This window comes from Meles meles, chromosome 15, assembly GCF_922984935.1.
Source record: "Meles meles chromosome 15, mMelMel3.1 paternal haplotype, whole genome shotgun sequence".
Taxonomy (NCBI): domain Eukaryota; kingdom Metazoa; phylum Chordata; class Mammalia; order Carnivora; family Mustelidae; genus Meles; species Meles meles.
Window position 1 is genome coordinate 35,811,457 of NC_060080.1, and position 20,862 is coordinate 35,832,318.

The window sequence follows — 20,862 nt, forward strand, 5'->3', positions numbered from 1 at the left end:
ACTGATAATAAAAAACTAAGATCGGGAAACTCCATCCAGTACCCTTGGCTGGGACTGCAGACAGGTTACAGAGGGGGTGGTGAGGGTCTTTTAATATCAGAGAAAAGATGGCTCAAGTGGTGCTGAGTCAAGATGATTTTAGTTGAAGAATATATGATTTGTGGAGGCTCTCTGGGCTTATAAAACCAAAAACACACATTTTTGTAGAACTTGATTTGTAACAGAATATTGCATCACAAAGGTTTGATACATGGAGTGCTCTCTAATGAAATGGGGGGTGTATTTTAGGGAGAACTACCTTCCTTCTATTTGAGATGATCTATTATGCAGAAATGTAAATAGCATGGGGCGCAATTAGGATAAAATAAAGCTTGAGTGTATTCTCCATACATTTATGGAATCATTATCATTTAGAATTAATGCAAACTAACATTCTGACATGGGAATTGAGTTTGGTTTGAATATATCAAGTCTAAATGAGGCAGCTATGGATATGTAGAAATATTGTAAAAATGTATGTCAAGAAACACATGTTGATTACTTATTGATCATTATCAGTACAGACAACTCATTATGTTGTCAGTCAAATGAGAGGGGAAACTTGTCAGTATTCAACATTCTTTAATTAAGAACAATTAATGAATCAGAAATGAAAAAATTGAAGAAAAGAGAAAATTTGTGTGGAGAAGATATTAAAAATATATGTCAGTAAAGCAGTCCATTGAATTAAGCCTCGTCTTAGTTCTGGAAGTTTTGCTTGACTTCTTAAGATAGACCATTCCAAATGAAGGCTTAAATCACCATCAGAGGATTAACAGCAAACTCATATTGGCATTGCCAATTAGATCTAATAGCAGAGACTGCTGACTTGTGCAGAGACTAGGGAAGGAAAACAATCATCATAAATAATTCATAATGCACTGAGATGGCTAAGTTTGTGGTTGATTCTTTAGCAATGGTGATTGAATTTATTTCAAACTGGTGAGTAAAAATGACCGTAGTTGGACAGCATTAATGCCAAAGGCATATTCTGGCATCAGCCATATAAATGGAGGGAATGAAATATGAAGAAAACTGTGACAAGCTGGGGGTTCTGAGGGATTTACTTGCTCCTGATGGTTTAGGTTTGGCCACAACAGAGCAGGTGGTTTAAGGTAATGAAGGGTTTGTTGTAATGATGTTAGATGGGATGACTCTCAGGAAGTTCACTTGGGCACTGGGGTATGTTGATGTCAAGTGCCCTCTCCAGTGGTACAAAATAGGGTGCACTGGCAATAAAGTCTGGGCCACCCAGGGTCCTGGGGCTTCTATAAGCTTCATAGTGAGGGGGGGGGGGGCGGGCAAGATGTCCATATGAGGAATCTGAAGATCTCGTTTCTGGCCTTGCTTTTACACTTACTAGGTGATCCTGGTTGGACAAGTCTTTTGACCTCCCGAGTCTAGACTCTTCTGTTACTTCCTTTCTTGCTTCGCTTTTCATGGATGTTGCGAGGATCGACAGGATAAAGGATACATGGGCTCTCTAAAAATGTCTGCAAATAACCAAATAACCGCTACAGTTTTATTTTTTTTTTTAATTATTTGCTGGTAACTAACTCTCTAGTGTGAGCTGAAGCGGGAGCCATGCAATAGTTCATGCTCAAGCTGAAGTTATTTTAAGAAATAATCAATACAAGATGCATTGGGTTGGAGCCACCATAAGAGTCATAAATCTTGACAGTGTGCTGTTTGATAAAATTAATAATGCTTGAAAGAAACATTGTAAAATCCTACAAGAGGGGAAAACCTAGTGCGTTTGGGAGAAAGAGCTTAAGTCATTGTGGAAACTGAGAGTCACCTTAGGAACGATGGTTACTGTCCTGATGCCAAGTGGGACAGTTTTCAGGCACAGGTCCACACAATTGCGCATGTGTGCACATACACACACACACGTGTGCACACACCACACACTTATACACGCATGTACACAAGGGCAACAAGTACCAGCTTTGTTGCATGGGTCTCAGAAGAGACTAGAGAGTAAGGAAGACTAGCATTAATTCCAACAGCAGATAATTGCAATCTGTGCACTCCAGGGCTCACCACCTTCTAAGGAAATGCTGCCTGCCTCTGAATTTTACAAATAAAATAGCCTCAGGATTTTTGCCCTGTCTCATTTCTTGCTGGTGAAGCATATGCTCACGTTGCTTTGAGATTTGTGGCTGTTGCGTACGGTGGCAGAGAGGAGGGCAGTGAAGGGGGACTGGGACCTCATGGTGTTTAATATATCCAAGCCCCTAGATGATCTATTGTTGGAAAGGAAAGTGAAGAATACTGCTTTTCCTGCAACCACAATGATCCCAATCCTTCCAGATCCTCTATCTTCCCACCAAGGTTGTTGCGGGAACCGGAACCAGGTGTCCCCTGTAGGTGGGAGCTTTGGGCCACCCCAAGTGGAGACATCGCAGACCGCATTGCTAGGCAGAACTGTCATTGCTAGGGAGCAGCATGGAGGGTGTCAGGCTCTGGGGACCCACGAGGGACAAACTTGGTTAAGGAAGCACAAGACCTGAGGGATTCTGTCAGCAGCCTGTCCTCTGTGGGGATGAAGTTGATTCTCCTCCTAGGTGGTCAGAGACTGGAAGGCCGCATTAAAATTGCCTGGATGAAAACCTTTATTTCAGTAGGGTCGTGGGAGAATTTATAATCTCAAAATGGTTTTTATTGCGGTGAATCTTTATTATGAAAGTTACTTGTGTTTGTTATAAAGATGTTAAGTTAAATTAAAATGTTAACTTAATTTCAAAACCCTAAGGAAACCTTGACATTGGGTCTGTCATGTTTGCAGGCAGAGAAAACAAAGAATTTTGTCAGTCGAAGCCTGGTCATAGGAGAAGTCCTCTCCATAGCAGACATGGCCACAGGAGTAAAGGTGAGAGGCTCTGGGCACCCTGCCCTTCATGAGCTGCTACTTAGTTTTGAACAGCAAGGAGCACAAAGTAGAACCCCACAGGTATCCGTCTGTTTACTGGAATAGATGAGTGTAAAATGGTACACTTGACAGCCCATGCCCCTGACTTCCTCTTTAACCATGATATTCAGCCTTGTGCCTGTTTGTTCTTGGCTTTTCTTTTTGTGTAGTTGTACTGCACTGTCAGACAATTATTTTCATTTGTTTTAATTTTAGAAAAAGCCTCATAATCATTCATGATTTATTTTCTTCCCTTAAATATGATCACTAAGATCAGTCTGTGTTGGGCGCCTGGTTGACTCAGGCGGTTAAGCGTCTGCCTTCAGCTCAGGTCATGATCCCAGAGTCCTGAGATGGAGTCCCACATCGGGCTCCCTGCTCAGTGGGGAGCCTGCTTTTCTGCCCCTCCCCTGGCTTGTGCACTTTCTCTCTCCCTCTCACTCACTCTCTCTCTCTCTAAGTAGATAAATAAAATCTTAAAAAAAAAAAAAAAAAGATCCGTCTGTATTGTGGCATACCACTGCCTCCGTACTTGTTTTTTTTAATTTTTTAATTTTGAGATAATAATGCTCACAGGAAGTTATAAGAATAGTATGTAGAGTTATATGAACTCTTCTCCCAGTTTCCCTCCACTGTAAACCAATGTAAAAGCAGGAAATCACTACTGCTACCGTAGTGTAGTAGTACTGTTCTAGGACAGTACTAGACTACAGGCCTTCTTCAGATGTCACTAGCTTGTACATACACCCCAGTGTGTGTGTGTGTGTACTATGCAGTTGGCCCCATGTATGGATCCATGCAACCCCCATCACAATCAAGATGGAGAACTGTTTCATCACCACAAAGCAACTTACAGTACTACCCATTTGCAGTTGTATCCAGTCCCCACCCTGTTCCTGTTCTTTGGTCACCACTAATCTATTCTCTACAGTGTCACCATTTTGAGAATGATACATGGATGGAAGTTCATTCATTTCTCATACTCCTTGGTGTGAATATGCCACAGCACTGGGACTTCTTAGCCTTCTCCATTTTTTGCTGTTCATATGGGTGTAAAATGGCATGGCATCGTGGGCTCGCTTTGTGTGCCCCAGCTCACTAAGAATGGCGAACAGAATAGTCTAACAGGTGTGATGGCCATGGTTCCTCATGGTACCCTACGTCCCAGTGGAGGGCCATTTTTCTGGGGCTGCATATGCTCTCCTTTCTCTCCCTGGATACCACTGTGCCTCAAAATAAGGCCCTGCATCCAAACATTCAGTCCTTATGCCCCCAAAGGGGAGAAATAACTAGAATATGAAGAGAGAATGATCAGACAGAAAAGCCACATCAATTGTTGGTGAGTCCAAAATGGCAGTTATCTTTGCTTTTGCCTTGTAGACTTTAAAAAAATGGGTAGAGATTAAAAGCAAAGATGACTGTGAGTTCATCGGTGGTAAAGGCACCCACCAGTAGGTCGTTTGAGGGAGACTGGCTTCCCTGTGATTTCAGCCAGGCAAGGTCTCCTCCCTCCTAGTTGGGTTGGTTGTGGCTTTCAGACAGAAGAAATTCTGCTCAGATGCAACAAATAGATTCCCCTCTTAGAAGTACTGGAGGTCCATGGACGACACTCATGATCCTCAGTTTGTGTTTTTTCCATATTGCTCTCTACCTCCTTCTTTTCAGCAAGTCTGTGGTGGGCTGTGACCATTCAGAAATCTCTACAGGGTGTTCCAGCATTCTAGGTGGGGAGCCCTCCCCTCAGCATCTTTAGGGTCTTGCACTGACCCTAGTGCCTAGAATTGCACAGGGAATGTTTGAATGAATAAGGGAGGAGCAGCTTGCTGTTTAAAGCAGACTTAAGAAACATTTTAACCACTTGCAGTGTGTGGACATTATTAAGATTCTGGTTCAAATAAACTTTAGAGAAACATTATGTGTCAGTGGGGGAAACATTGATTATTTGGTGATATTAAAATTATTATATTTTTAGGTAAGGTAATGGTTTTAGGGTTACATTTTTAGAAAGACTCATTATCTTTTATGGGTGTATGGGACATATTTAGGGATGAAATGACAGGATTTCTAGGATAAACTTGGGGTATAGAATGGGAAAGTGGATTGGGGGGAAAAGCAAAATGGACCATGAGCTGGTCACGGTTGAGTTCATTATATTCTTGTATTTTGGTTGAAATTTTCCTAAATAAAAAGATTTTTAAAAATTATGTTATATTAGTCACCATACAGGACATCATTAGTTTTTGATGTAGTGTTCCATGATTCATTATTTGTGTCTGAAATAAAAGCTCTCAAAAAAGTTTTGCTCCTGAGCAACCTAGAAGAAAATATGAATAGATATAAAGAAAGAAATAGGTCTTGGGGTGCCTGGGTGGTTCAGTCACAGGTCTGACTCTTGATTTTGGTTCAGGTTGTCAAACTCAGGGTCATGGGATTGAGCCCTGCCTCAGGCTCTGCTCAGCAGGGATCTGCTGGAGATTCTCTCTCTCCCTTTCCATCTCCCCCTGCTCCATGCTCTCTCTCTCAAATAAATAAATCTTTTGTAAAAAAGGAAAGAAGTAAGGTCTTTAAAATTGCTTCTCTGATCATATCACTCTTCTGCTTAAAACTTCTCTTTATGCTTTAGAGCAGTCTTCTCATTTTTTTATATGGCCCATGTGTTCTTGTGTGGTTTGGCCCTACTCACTTCTCCAGATACCTTCTGTCTCACTTTGTCCTCCTCTCTAGGAGACCTGACATACTGGCCTTCTTTCATTCTTCTCATCCACCTTTGGGCCACTCTTGCCATCACCCTAGAATGAATTTTTTCCCCCTCCTTCAGCTGCCTGACACCTGCTCATTCTTCAAGTCCCAGCCCAAGTGTCCTCCCCACAGGGTGGCTTCCCTCAAGCCTGCAGTTGAAATCCTATCCACTTGTCATCTGTCTTTGTACCTTTCAGTTGTCTGTCACAAGTATGTACCTACTTTGATCTTTTGAATTTATTCATGTGTCTAATTGCTCTATGTCTCTTAGCACCACTAGAGGGCAAACCTCTTGAAGACTATCATCCTCTTGTATAGCATCAATACAGGAGAATTAAATGAATAAATAGAATCAAAATAGGCCTTACTAGAAAGGTTAAATGTAGAATTACTGTATGACTCAGGAAATCCATTCCTAGGTATATTCCCCCCCAAATGGAAAACAGGGACTCAAACAGATACTTGTGTGCCCCTGTTCATTGCAACATTATTCACGATAGCTAAAGGGTGGAAACAAACCAAGTGTGTGTCAACAGATGAATGGTTAAACAAAATATGTATACATATGATGGAGTATCATCCAGTCATCAAAAGGAATGACGTTTTGGTACATGTTACAACATGGATGAACTTTGAAAACATGACACTAAGTGAAATAAGCCAGACACAACAGGACAGATATTGTATGATGCCACTTACATGAAATTTCCTGAAGAGGCAAATTCATAGAGACAGAAAGCAGATGATGGGTTGCAGGAGGCTGGAGGAGCAGGAGGATGGGGAGGGGGTGGCAGGGCACAGAGTTCCTGTTTGGGGTGATGAAAGGTTTTGGAGATAGATAGTGGTGATGGTCGCACAACAGTATGAATCTCATTCATACCATTGAATTGTACTTAATAATGGCTAAAATGCAAACTTTATGTTAAATGCATTGTGCCACAATAAAAAAAAACTTTAAAAAAATTTAACACAAGTTATCATGAATGCTGTTTGCTTTCCCACACATCATTCATTGCAGAGGACTTGTTTATCTTTTTTTTTTTTTTTAAGATTTTATTTATTTGACAGCGGGAGAGAGAGAGATCACAAGTAGGCAGAGAGGCAGGCAGAGAGAGAGAGAGAGGGAAGCAGGCTCCCCGCCGAGCAGAGAGCCCGATGCGGGACTCGATCCCAGGACCCCGAGATCATGACCTGAGCCGAAGGCAGCGGCCCAACCCACTGAGCCACCCAGGCGCCCCAGGACTTGTTTATCTTGTGCTTGAATAGCCCAGACAGTTAGAGGAATGTGTGGATGGTCCTCCTGAGTCCAGCCCAGAGTGGTCATGTCTGTCTTTCTGTGGGCAGTGGAAGGAGATATGGTGTGATCAGAATAGTTCCCGTGAGCCCTGGGGTTGGGCATCCCCAGACCTCACTGCCAGCCCACAAGGTTCTGGTAGCCTCTACCTACTTTCCTTTTGCACCTGCACAGGAGCTTTCCTTTTATACCTGCACACGAGGAAGTGTCAGCAGTTGGTCTAAGTCATCTGTGCCACGCAGTCCTGGGCTCCTTTGCTCTCTTCCTCCACATCTGTGTTCTTCAAAAGCTCTGGGTGTCCCTGAGTGCTTTAGACAAACATAGTTGGACTAGCACAGCCAAGTGGTGGCAGGACCAGGGTCTGGCTCTGAGAATGACTCACGATGAGGTTGGGGGGAGGGATGGGGTGGGAAAGTGAGAGGTGCCAGGGAAAAACTTCCTTTACTAAGGGCTTTGAATCCCTGCTTTAGCTTGGGAGCCTGTCCGAGGTCTTCTACCAGGCATGCTGATGTATTCTGGAAGGACTCTTGGACCCAAAGAAATGTGACATGCTTCCTTTTCTTCTTCTCCATGACTGTTCCCCTTTTTCTCTATCTGAACCACCCTATTATCTGTCTTAGTTTGCTTGGGCTGCCATGATAAAATACTATAGTTCATGTGGCTTAAATAACAGAAACTCATTTTCTCACAGTTCTGGAGGCTGGTGAGGTCAAGGTCTAGCTGATGGAATTCCTGGTGAGGATTCTCTTCCTGTAGATGGTTGCCTTCTTGCTGTGTCCCCACACTGGGACCGGGCAGAGAGAGACAGACAGAAAGAGAGAGCACTCTCTGGTATCTCTTATAAGGGCACTAATCCCATCATGAATGTTCCACACATGACCTCATTTAAATTTAATTAGTTCCAAAGACCCCATATCCTAACACCAACACACTGAGGGTTAAGGCTTCAGAATATGCATTTTGGGGTGAACCCAATGCAGTCCCTAGCACTATCCTTTCTGGGGCCACCATTGTCTCAGAAACCAGCAGTGCTTCGGTGTGTTCCTTTTACTCTTGGAATGAAAAGAGAAAAGAATCTGAATGCACTTGAAGATTCTTCAGGAGACCCACTGTTGGACTATGGTGTAGGAAGGGCCTGGCCCATCACAGCCATGGCAGACTTCCTGGCATGCATGACAGACCTGCCTGGTACATGGTGGCATGGAGACAGTCAGAATGACGTGGGTTTACGTCCTGTCTCTAGGACTTCACAAAGTTCATGCACATTCCTTTTACATCTAAGCTCATAATGGGTGGTCTTTGTTTTCTCTTCTGTGAAGATGGTGCTGCTAATGTCCATTCATGGACTGTGGTCAGATTTTAATTGATGATGCCCATGAGCAGCTGCATGTTATAGCTGGCATGAAGCAGGAGCTTGGTAAGTGGCTGGGACGGTACCCCCTAAGATGTGGCCCAGACCCTTTCCTGGCAGTCTCCTAGGTAGTGGCTCAAGTCAGTGGATTGAGGTGAAATTGACCTGTGTTCCAGCTCCAGCCCCCTAGCTTTCCCTGCCATGGTGGGACATCTTTCTTGCTAGTCACCATTTGGAAGTTAAGAGGCCTCATCCTTGAACCTCTTCAGCCTGTCCTTACAGCAATTCCCAGTCCCCAGGTAGCTCTGACTGTGGCCTCCAGAGGCTACTGCCAGCTGTCATTGGGCATGTTGTGCTCATGACCTCATGTACATGAGGTAGCTGCCCTTCCCGTCCTCCAGACGAGTGAGAAAGGAGAGAAGGAACTTTCCCAAACAAACAATGCAAGGCGCACATAGATTTAGAGATTTTGTTGTGTCCTTCTCTTTGTCTAATTTCCTTGCCACTGCTTTCTTTGGTTTTTCTCAGAACAAATAGACTTCTCTGGGTCCTGTCTGCTGAGGTGGACTAGCGGCCAGGATGGCCACTGGGCAGTGAAGGCAGCAATGGACACAGTGCTCTCTGAGGAGGACACTTTGCCTTGCTCCCTTGTGATGGGTTAGTGCCCTTCTTCGTTGAGTTTCTGCCTCCCTGTCTTAGGGAATACAACCCCCCTCCCTGGCTCTTCCGGCAATCAACCCCCCACCTAGCCCCCACTAAACAGTTAATGGGCCTTCATCCATCTGGAGGCTCAGGCCCAAAACCCAGGTGCCACCTAGAGTCCTCCCTTGCCTTCTTGTATCCAACCCATCAGCTCTGTCTCCAGAATCTACCTTAAACGCCCCTGCTTCTCACCACCCGTCTCTGACCACTGCTCACTGGCTTACCTCAGTGGTTGGTCAGGGGGCATCTTCTTTCTGCTGGCTGGGCTGGGGTCCATCCTCCTCACAGGAGGCACATGCTGAAAGCTTGTATCAGGCCAGAGAATCATCTGCTTGGGACTTTCAGTTGCTCCCCCTGCATCGGCCCCATTGGGTCAGATTATCTGCCTTTCAGAGAACGTGCCTTTGGCAACACACTGCCCAGCACTTGGGGGAAAATCCTCACATTTTAAGTGACTCTGTGGATTGGGGGGTCACACAGACACCACGTCTGTTAACTGCTGTGGTTTCTGCAAACCTACAAGTTTCATTCACCCGCCCAGTGCTCCTACTGATGACCTTTAATGAATGGGAGTTTCAAAATGTGGATAAAATATTCTCCCCACTCCCCTTTCTGATGAGGAGGAATGGATTTAAAATCTAGAAAAGGAATATATGTGTAAAGAATGCATTAGCCACCAGCTAGAGAGATTTGGGGATGGAGAATTCAACCTGTTTTAGTTTTAGAAAAATGCTTTTTTAAAACTTGATTTCCAAGATGATTTATGGGGGGGGGGAACCCATTATTTGAATTGACTGCATCTTTCCAGGCTGGAATTACTGATTGGCAGGTTCATGAGGGTTCCGAGGATTCTCTATGAGTCTCCAAATGAAAGCCCTTTATATGTCAGAGGTGATCAATGAAATTTGTCTGTCACGATGTCAGAGTTGTTGAAGTTGGTACAGTGCCCTTTCAGATAGTTAGGGTCAGGCTGATCACATATGTGGAGTGTGGGACTAGTTCTTGCCAGAGGCTGGTAACAGTTCTTGAGTGGGAGACCTTAAGATTCCATTCCTGCCATTTCCCTTCCTACAAGGTCTTCCTTGGGGTTACTGTGACTACTCAAGCTCATTTAACTGTGATGACCCCAGGGAAAAAGGGTACCTATTTGCTGTTATAACTGAAGAGTCCAGAGTGCCACAGGTGTGGACGTGGGGACCTGGTCTGTCCCATGTGTCTGCTTTGTCTCCTTCTCCCCTCCTTGACCTCATGTGTTGGTTTCCTATACCAGCTCTTGTGATGGCAAGAGCAGCTCTAGGACTGCATGCTTCCAGATTGCACTGCAATGAGAAAGAGAGAGCATCTTTTGCCTACTAGCTCACCCATGTGTCCCAGAGGATGCTGTGGTTGGACCCACCTAGACCACGGGTCTAGGCTGATGCCATCCATCCCCTATGGCCAGGATATTATAGATGTTATTGCAGATCAACCCGTCCTGGGTCCTAGGCTCATCCTAGAGCTGAGAGTGAGGTCAACATCAGCCACAGACCACTTGGACTGACTGTGGGAGAAGAGGGCTCCCCAGAGGAAAGCCGGCTCTGGGTGGCCGGGGCAGAGGAAGGCATGCTAGCCTGCAAACACAGCCAGTGTGTATACACTTGAACTCTTCTGTCTTTGTCATCAGTCCTCCACTCCCTTCAAGTGGCTCTGCTCCAGCTACCCTTCCCTCTCATCTTCCTCCTCATCCTTCTCCTCCTCCACTTTCTCCTTGCCAGCAACACTTTTCCAGGGTTTATAAAAGATCAGAGTCCTTGGCAGTTGACCGTCACTGAATTCTCGCTGCAACCTTATGAAGTGCTATTAGGCTTTAAGCAGCTTGGCTTTGGACCCCAGCCCTGCTCACCATCTTGGAGTGCAGCCTTCAGCAGGTCACTCCTCTTGCTGAACCTCAGGGTCCCTGTCTGTCAAGTGGGGGTGATGACATGATTTTCCCGGGGTGGTTGTGAGAATCAGTGGGCTTGTGTGTATGAAGCTCAGTGCTTAGAAGGGTAAGTGCTCAGTAAGTGGGAGCACTCATCACCCACTGCATTTGTCAGATGTGGAGACTGAGGATTGCCATTTGTCCAAGGTCCCCTAACCAGTGGGTAGCTGAGCTGGGCTTGGAGCCCAGGCTGTCTCATTGTGGGCTGAGTGCTTGCTCGTTATTGGATTTGTATTCCATTTTCCATCAGCTTTCCTGTTTGCTGGCAGTTTCGCATGGTAGGGCTCACCTCTGTAGTTTGGGCTAGTGTGTGGGATCAGTGCATAAATACTTCGTTACACATCTTCTACATACCAGGCACTAAGCTAGCCCCTGAGCAGATAAGGAGACTGAACGTTCCGAAGTGTCATTTGAGAGAAAAACAAAACTAGAGGTATTACAATTCAAGATTTCGAGTCATATTACAAAGCAGTAGAAATTAAAACTGTATGGTACTGGCATAAAAATAGAGATGTGGAGCAGTGGAATAGAACAGAAAACCCAGAAGTAAACCCACAATTAGGTGATCAATTCATCTTTGACAAAGGAGGAATGAATATCCAGTGGAAAAAAGACAGTCTCTTCAGCAAATGGTGTTGGGAAAACTAGACAGCCACATGCAAAAGAATGAAACTGGACCACTTGTGGGGGTTTTGTAAAGCTGGATGAGCTGAACACATGCTCCTTGAATGGAGTTTGGCCAGGGCTTTATTCATCATTCAATTGTTGACTCTTGCTAACGGTCATGTTGTTTTTGCTTTCAGTGTGGAATAATTTATTGGCTATTTGGTGGTGCAGTCAGGAACCTTGGAAGCCCAGGACATGTCACTAAGTGGCTTCAGCCCCTCCAGGTATGGCATGTTTTCTTCCATGGAGAGCTTTAAAAATTCATAGTAGCTAGATGTGTGCGTGAGCACATGTTTGCAGAGAAAGGACGTAAACCAGAGAATTAACGTCAATGAGAATCTTGTTCTGAATGAGAGTTTCCAGATTGTTTTTTAAAAGTACTGTCATGTTGTTGTCACAGTAGCTGCCCCCAGGCTCAACGCTTATAAATATCTCCAACTCACCGCTCCCTCTCTCACCCACATCCTTGATGATCAGAGGTCTGCAGCTGGAGCGAGCATCTGACTAGCTAATTCCCTTCTAATGTCTGGTAAACTCCAGGAGCAGAAATACACTGGGATGTTTGCAATGACCGAGAGGGGCCACGGGAGCAACGTGAGAGGGATCCAGACTGAAGCCACCTTTGACCTCTCGGCGCAGGTGAGGATTCTTCCCCTCGTTCTGCAGTTTGGGGTAACGGGAAACCTGTTCAGAACCAGACTCTCCTTCTTCCCGAGGTCAACCTCACATCCTCCATATCCGCTCTCTGGCCACAGGGGCTCAGATTTCGAACAGTTGCCTAAGTGCTTTAGTGGAGGGGGACATGTGCTCGGCCTTCATGTGCCTCATATAAGCCAAGACTTTCTCAGCAACTACCATGTGCAGACACTGCTTCACACACTTTACGTGCTCTTGTTAATTGGATGTCTGGTGACACCCCTATGAGAACAGTACGGGCGCCATTTTGTCATCCTTCTCAACTGCCACAGGTAAATGGCTGGAAGAGAAGTTTTGTTTGCACTCCCCTTTGCACCGTGTGGCAGGACGGCGCTGCGTGTGCTGATGTCTCCTTACCAGAAACCAAGCCCTCCTTATTGGCACGAAGCAGTGTTTTTAACTGTGACTTACACAAAAACTCCCATGGCCTCCCAAATAGAATTTCACAAAACAGTCTTGCTTCTATGATCTTTAGTACACGTGGGGAACTTCGCTAGTTTCCCTTCTGTCCTCATAAATAAAAACCAGTTCGTCAAGTCTCTAAACTGACCCTCTCCAGAAATGCGTCATCCCCTGCAGGGCGAATACCCTGCTCTATCTAAAGAAGTCTCCATTTCTTTAGCTCCTACTCCCTCCAAATAAAGAAACTCTCTACTTATTTTACTCTCCTTCATAGTTTCTTGCTTGATATTGGGTTTTCCCAAGAACTGTGAAGGAATACATAAATTTTGAAGTTCTTTCTAGACACGAGTGTGGGTAAAAATATATGTGTGCAGGCGTGGGGTGTGGGTGTAGGTATGGCTACTCAGTCTAGCTGTTCTTCGTTTTTGCTGAGTTTGTCCTTTAGAATCTGAATTTTTGCTAGCGGGTTTTCCCGGCCCGCAAATGCTAGTTAGAGGGGACCAGGGGTTAGAATGATGGATTCAAGTGAAGTTCTATTGGAAGATGTTCATTCCGTCCTCCTGCCCAGATGCTAGTTCTCTACAATAGTCAGCGATGTCCAAGGTCCTAGCAAGAATAAGGACTGACATGTATTGAATGCTTGCTATGTGCCAGGCTCTGTGTTGAACACCTTCTGTATACTTCACCGTATTCCCTTGCAATAACCATCCCACAACATGACGTAAGCCACTTCTTATAATCTAGCCCATGTGTGCTAGACGTCAGGCTGAGCACTCTACATGTTACATTGTATTAAAGACCCTATAATTTTCTAGGAAGATATTATTGTCCCTATTTGATAGGTGGAGAAACTGAGGCTCACAGAGGTTAGGAAACTATGAATGAATCTGTAGTTAATGAGCGAGTCTGCCTTAGGTAGGGCTGCCCCTCACAGCTTAGCTTTCCAGCCAGGGGTGGTGTGCTAACCAAACACCTTTTCAGTTTTTGGTTGATCAGTTTTTTCTTTCCCTAAACCACAGTACTGGGGTCACCTTGCTGTCATTAGAGAGGAAAAAAGAAACCCCACCCAGAATTCTTATTTATTTGTTTCTTCTTGTAGTCATTATTTTTTCCCACCAAAATCATTTCCCAGGGTGAGTCCCATTTTCCCCAAACAGCATAAATGATTTAGCTACCTGGCGTGCTTTGGCAGCTGCTGCTTTCTGCAGGGGAGTTGCAGAGCTGAAATCGTAATGATGAGGAGACTCTGGCGAATGCTCCGGTGGGAGTGAGAGAGAGAATAAGCCCATCATAAACTCGGGCCACTGAGGATTGACATAGCAGGGAATGGATTTCTCCTTCATTGCTTTCCGTGTTTCCCCCTTCATTTCCCTTTTAAAACGTGAGAGCACATCCAATGAGCCCTCTCTCCCTCAAGGACTCTTTCAATCACTTACATTTTCTGGTTATTCATTTCTGTGGGTTGGCTGTTTTATTTTTATTTTTGGACAGAGGCTTGGGTAGTGGTGGGGATAATTAAGAGGTAAGAGAGAATTTAGTTTTATATTTTATGCTAAATAACAAAAATCAATGCAGCTATGAGCTTTTTGGGCAAAGCCTTTTTTTTTTTCTTCTTTTCTTTCTTTCTTCTTCTTCTTCTTTTTTTTTTAGTGTTTACAGTACTGACCATTTTGTTGGCCTTCAACAACTAATTATGGTAGGAACCGACACACATGGTGTGCATTATTTAGATCCTGCTTTAATGCCAGCATTTTGGCTTGTGCAGACTTTCCCAAATCAATGTTTTTGCCAGAAGTGACAAACCTCCTTTCCCAGAGTGTATCAGATGTTTACGGGGATGGATGGCCTCCCGTCTCTTCCCCACCCCACCAGATCTTTGCTGCCAGGTCAATGCTACTCTGCTACTTCCCTTCCTACCCTTGAGGGGTAAGGGTCCCTTCACCACATGGATATGTTGTTGTTGTTGTTGTGGTTGTTACTGCACTCAGCCTCAAATAGTTCCTTTCTTTGAGAAATCCTGGCTGGCCTGATAAGACCAGGGCAGTCTCCCGAGACTTCCCTTAAAAGGATTCAGCTTGTCCATTTATGTTTCTGAAAAGCACTTGCACATGCTAGAAATTTCCTTGTGCAAACACATGTCAGAGAATGTTTTCTTGAGCTTCGAGAACGTATGTCTTGGCCAGCGGGTGAGGGTAGTCTATAGACTTTAAAATCTGGACTCCGAGATAATCTTTACATGATCAATCTTTTGTTGCTTTAGTTCAGCCACCTTTTCAATATTGTCAGCTCCGATTAGATGTGCAGTTCTGCTCTTTTGCCATTTCCCCTGGATTTCCTGATTTGCCCCAGAGACCCTTATTCAGAGCTGCCAGTTATTGTCAGTGCCTCCTTGTCGAGAGGTTTCTGGGTAACCCCAGGTGGCGAGCAGAATCAGAAGCGAAGCGGTGGCATTTCCATTGTGATTCTGCCCTGGCTTCCCGAGAGGAGGAGAGAGAAGACCCAGGTTGAGCAGAGCCTGAAAACAAAAACTCTGCATTGTTTTCTTGAACAATGTTAATTTTAGACTGTTTGGAGCTGGAAGAATCCTTGGTCATATGATGGAGACAAACTGCGTGGCGTATTGCAAGATTCTTTCCCTTGTAAGGTAGAGAATTATCTACAAAAGTTTCAGTTTAAGGGTTTATGCATTTGGGGGGAACTTTTAATTATTATATCCATCGATCAAGAAAATGAAGAGGCAGGATCTGAAACATCATCCAAAGGCTCAAATGAGGTGTTTTTTTTTCCCCTTTTATAAAAATCAGGATTGTGTGGGCTAAGATTGTAAGCAATGGTGGGACTAGGTCATGGTTGCCTGCTAATCTTGCTTGCATTTCTGGCATACAGTTTTGACCTTCAATTAGATGCTGTTTAAACAACAAAACCCTATCAATAAGGTAGAGATTTTCAAGGCCAGGGCAAGAGTGGAGGACACGAGGAACCAAGTGATTTGTCCACAAGACGCAATGCCCAGCAGACAAGATAAAACATGCAGACGCGGACTCATCCACCTAGGGGCCCCAGATCATTAGACGTGCCATCCTGTCTTGTGAACCTTGCCAGTGGGGTGTTTGGGAGAGCTGAGTATAGATCACCAGGGGCTTGGGGGTTTTGTCTTCTCTTCTGCTGTGAAATCAATCACCCGACGGTGTCCTGCTGGAGGATGTGGATCTATTTCACAATAATCGTTGCACTGAGCCAAGGAGTTGAGATGAGCCTAGGAAAGGAAAACTCTGTCGCTCTTTTTCTGTGTAGGAGTTTGTGATCGACACGCCATGTGAAAATGCTGAGAAGATGTACATTGGAAATGCGATGTATGGGAATTATGCCGCTGTCTTTGCTCAGCTCATCATAAACGGAAGATCGCAAGGTTTGTACTGGTGCAGAAAGCTAGAATAATTCTCTTTACGCTTACTACTTTCCAGCAAGTACTTTACCTTGAAAGTGTAATTGACAGCACTTGTTTTGTCTTGTATAAACTCAGTACCAACTTTATTTCTTAAATATGCACAGCGGCTGAATTTATTCTTACATTTTGACATTACAGTAGTTCCGCCCCCACCCCACCCCCACTTATGTGCAGTTTTGCCTTCCACGATTCCTGTTACCTGCCGTCAGCTGCAGTCTGGAAGCAGATGACCCTACTCCTGAGGTCAGAGGGTCCATAGTACTGTCACACTCTGTCACAGGGCCTAGGTCATTCCCTCACTTCATCTCATCACATAGGCAGGAAAACAGTTGGCATATATAGGATTTGGTACTTTCTATGGTTTCAGGCCCTCACTGGGGTGTCTTGGAACATACCCCCTGTGGACAAGGGGGGGACTACTGTATACACTGTATATACTGTATACACTACTGTATACTACCATATGCAGGGCACAGTCCTAGAACTGACTGAATTTCAGGATCAACACAATTTATAGGCTATTCCAGGAAATGAATAAAGCTTTAATCGTAGCTTTAGAAAAGAGAGTTTAGCAACTGTCTCTCTGCTTTTCCAGGGCCCCACTGTTTCATTGTTCCTGTCCGTGATGAGAATGGAAGCTTATACCCCGGAGTGACAGCTATTGATATGATGTACAAAGAAGGTGAGTCCCCAAGTGACACCTCTTCTCCCCTCATTTGCACATCCTGCACACTCCCTGCCCCACCCAAGGAGGGTCGAACCTAACTCACCAAAATAGCAAAACAGAGAAGGCAGAGAAGACTCTTCGATTTTGAAGACTGATGAAAGTCTTTTATGTCACAACTGTTGGGGAATGTTGAAGATTGCCGTTTATGAATATGCATTGGTCTTATTTTCTCCCAGCCTCTCATATTTTCCAGTCATGAGGCAGCTTTGCCCTGTGTAATTTTGCCTCTTTTCCTCTTCTTGGACTTGTGGGCTCTCGGAGGGCCAGTTGAGGCTCTCTCTTTTTCCTGCCTCTGAGCCACAGCCTGGTATTGGTGCCTCGGAGGCCCTTGATGAATCCCGAGGACTGACTCACGGGACGAGTTTGCTGTCGTACCCCAGGCTGAGCGGCTTAAACAACAGAAATGTATTGGCTCATAGTGCTGGAGGTTACACGTTCAAGATCAAGGTGCTGGCAGGATTGGTTCCTTCCAAGGGTTGTGAGGGAGAATCTGTGCCACGCCTCTCTCCTTGGCTTCTAGCTGTTGTCTTCATGCTTGCATGGTGTTCTCTTTCCTTGTGTGCATGTCTGTGTCCAAATTTCCCCTTTCTATAATCCAGTTCCTTGGATTAGGGCAACCCTAATGACCTCTTATAACTTGATTATCTCTGCAAAGACCCTGTCTGCAAATAAGGTCACATTCATAAGTACAGGGGGTTAGAACTCGAATGTGTGAGTTTTGGGGGTGGGGTTGGGAGGGGGTGTAATTCAGCCAGCACTTACTGAGAGCAGGCCATGCCTGTGGGCCCCACTGGTTGTCCACAACCAAGGCCAAACCAAGCCAAAGAAACAGGTGGGAAGAGAAGGAAAAATAAACAAAAAGAGAAAAGGGGGAAGAAGATGATTCTTCGGTGGAGGAGATAGTCTCGTCTTGGCCCTCAGTGTTTACTGACCACTGCCATGGCTGCAGGAATGGGCTACAGGTAGGGTTGTGAGTGCTCTGACTGTACCTCTCAGGGGTGACAGAGGCCCTCGCTGTCCTTGTCCCTTGAAGTCACCTCTCGAGTCCAGTGTTGCTGAGAGCAGAGGGCTGAGCTCTTGTGAAGTGGTGTCAGACATTTAAAACACTGGCAACTTCAAAAAGTCTGCTTTGGTTTCCTTGTAAGCTCCTAAATGCAACTATGTCCTTGTCAAGGGGTGATGTTCTAAATAAAGACATTTACTGAAGATTTTTTTCCCCCTCAGATTAAATCTTCCCAAGTGTGAGATAAATAAAAAGTAGACCCCAGACTCTGACAGGTGTCATTAGGAAACAGGACCAGCGGCTTTCAGGAAGCTTCTGAAAGTTGGGTCACCCCAGTCATTCACAGCTGTCCTCATGGCCATTTTCTCTTGTCTTTTTAGGCATCTGACTTCACAAACTTACCCCTTGTTCTGGGACAGAAGTGCTGGGAGGGAGGAGAAATTAGACTTCTTGCTTTCCTGCCTTCTCAGCGCTTGCCCTGGCATTTCCTTCTGATGCCTAGAACTCCTCCTCCCCAGGTCATAGAACCCAGACCCTCCACATGAGCCCAGGAGCACAGAAGGCACAGCTCTTCAAAAAACCAAACAGACAGTGTCCCCACCCCCACCCCAACTAGAACAGCATCAGGCATCCTGGGAGAAAAAGAAAGGGTATGGGATTTTAGCAGAGGCAGGCCTGGGAAAGAGCAGGAATGGTAGGTCTGAGGCTGGCATGGATTTGCCCCCTGCAGCTGTTTTCTGCTCTCTCTAGGTCTGCATGGTGTGGATAATGGGATTTTAATATTTCACAAGGTTCGGATACCAAGGGAGAACCTGCTGGATAAGTGAGTACTTTTCACTTTAACTCAGATTGGCTGTGTGTATGATCTCATTGCTCTCTCAAGCTGGGCCTGGCGCCTGGGTCTCATGGGCTGCACGTCCAGGCTGTCTGCCAGCCACTCCTACAAGTTTATTGATCTTCCATTGGAAAATGTAGATAAGAAAACAGAAAAAAATTGTAGTTATCCAAAATGCTATTCCCCAGACACAGTGATTGTTACGCACACCTTAATGTATAACTCTATAGACTTCTTTCCACGCTGGTGTATCAACAGAGAGAGGGATGTTTGATTTTTACTGAACAAGATCCACTTATAAATTCTATTTTTTTTTAAGATTTTATTTATTTATTCGACAGAGAGAGAGATATCACAAGTAGGCAGAGAAGCAGGGGGAGGGAGGAAACAGGCTCCCTGCTGAGCAGAGAGCCCCATGTGGGGCTCTATCTCAGGACCCTGGGGATCATGACTTGAGCTGAAGGCAGAGGCTTAACTGACTGAGACACCCAGGTGCTCCACAAATTCTATTTTTTATAACTTGTAATTTCTGCTTAATATTATGTCAAATGTTTTTATGCAACAGGAAATACATATGTACGTTATCATTTTCAATATTATTGTAATAGACCGTTAAATAAGTGATCTACAGTTTATGTAATCTGTCCTTACTGTTGGGCAATTTAGGTTGTTTCCTTAAAATTTGTCGCTGTTGTTGCTATTACACACTGGGTAATGTTATCGCCTCCTTCGGGGGTGGCAGGAGGTAAGGTACCACCATTCAGCCCAGGAGGCTGTTATAACCAGTGCTGCTTGGAGGGATGGGTAACGTCAGAGATGCTCAGTGTCATTTCCCAGCATCCCACTGCCATCAGGGTGAGTTAAATGATGAGGTGAAGGCTGCTTCTTCTGGTGCATTTTCAGGGGTGGAGCTCTAGGAGTTCACATTACACTTTGCAGAGGCCAAGAAACACCAGTCACGGTTACTTTTCTCAACAGCATTTCCAGTATCCGGTAACAATCCTGACCTACCGGCTTATGTCAATCTGTGGAAAAGCTAGCAATCAAGGTCTGGATAATCAGCTTGAGTCTAGAATTTCCTTTATAACACCTCATTCCTTTGCTTTGTCTGCAAACTCTTGCCAGCAGGTTAATGTCATAGATGCCAAAAGTTTAAGAAAAATGTGTGAGAAACAAAAGGACCAAATTCTGTTAACCACCCCCCCCCAAGCCCCCAGGGAATTGGTAGGAGATAAAATGGAAACAACAAAAGCATCTTTGCAGTTATCCTGGTGTGTGGGGAATCCTCAAGGTCCCCTCAGGAGCCACCAGTGCCCATGATAGCAGGTCTGAGTGCCACCAGCCTTCCCCAGAGATGCCAGCACATTTTCCAGTCGCTCAAGCAGCAGCACTCTGCTCTGGGGGATGGGCAAGAGGGAAGGAAAGCTGTAGATGTAGAGCTCCCCATGTGTCATCCACCCTTATGAGATCTCAGTGGCCTGGCCAGTCTGCCAGAAGCTGGATCCATTGGCTCATCCTTCATCCAATGCACTAGACATTAGAAAGTTAGATCTAGCCAGTAAGAAAAGTGACAGTGAGCTACATAGTCTGTAGAAGATATGAGAATATATAGATTTTTTTTTTGATAAGCAGGATTTGATTCTAAGCCATTCTATTGCCCTTTACACTGCCTTCAATATGCCAGAGAACTGCAGTGGAAACACATGCATTTTGGAGGAGGAGCCCCATTTTGGGGTGTTGATAAAAAATGGATCAAGAAGTAGATGTTTACATTCATTGCAATCCCTGTCAAAATCCCAGTTGCCCTTTTGTTTTTTGTTTTGTTTTTTCAGAAACTGAGAAACTGCTCCTAAACTTTATGTGGCAATACAAGGGTCAGAATAGCCAAAACAATCTTGCTAAAGAAGTAGGAGACTCACACTTCTGATCTGAGAATTTATTACAAATCTATAGTAATCGAGACGGTGTGATATTATAGTGGATCCCCTGAAAGCAGGTGGGAAGTAAAAAATGAAAAAAAAAAAAGAAAAAATTTACTGTGGTATTAGCATAAAGATAAATAGATAGGCAATGAAATCGAATAGAGAGT

General features: G+C 44.8%; 1 protein-coding gene across 5 annotated transcripts in view; it reads left to right on the plus strand.

Annotated features, from left to right (window-relative positions):
- Positions 1–20,862, plus strand: part of ACOXL (acyl-CoA oxidase like) — a 356,730-nt gene that overhangs the window by 48,278 nt on the left and 287,590 nt on the right. For 4 of the 5 annotated variants that reach the window (XM_045979259.1, XM_045979255.1, XM_045979258.1 and 1 more), the window contains 6 exons: positions 2,828–2,911; positions 11,800–11,886; positions 12,203–12,301; positions 16,055–16,169; positions 16,804–16,890; positions 18,689–18,761. In XM_045979259.1, coding sequence (XP_045835215.1) covers positions 2,828–2,911; positions 11,800–11,886; positions 12,203–12,301; positions 16,055–16,169; positions 16,804–16,890; positions 18,689–18,761 — 545 coding nt within the window. The remainder of the gene's footprint in view (positions 1–2,827; positions 2,912–11,799; positions 11,887–12,202; positions 12,302–16,054; positions 16,170–16,803; positions 16,891–18,688; positions 18,762–20,862) is intronic. The other variant, XM_045979257.1, reaches the window with a different exon arrangement.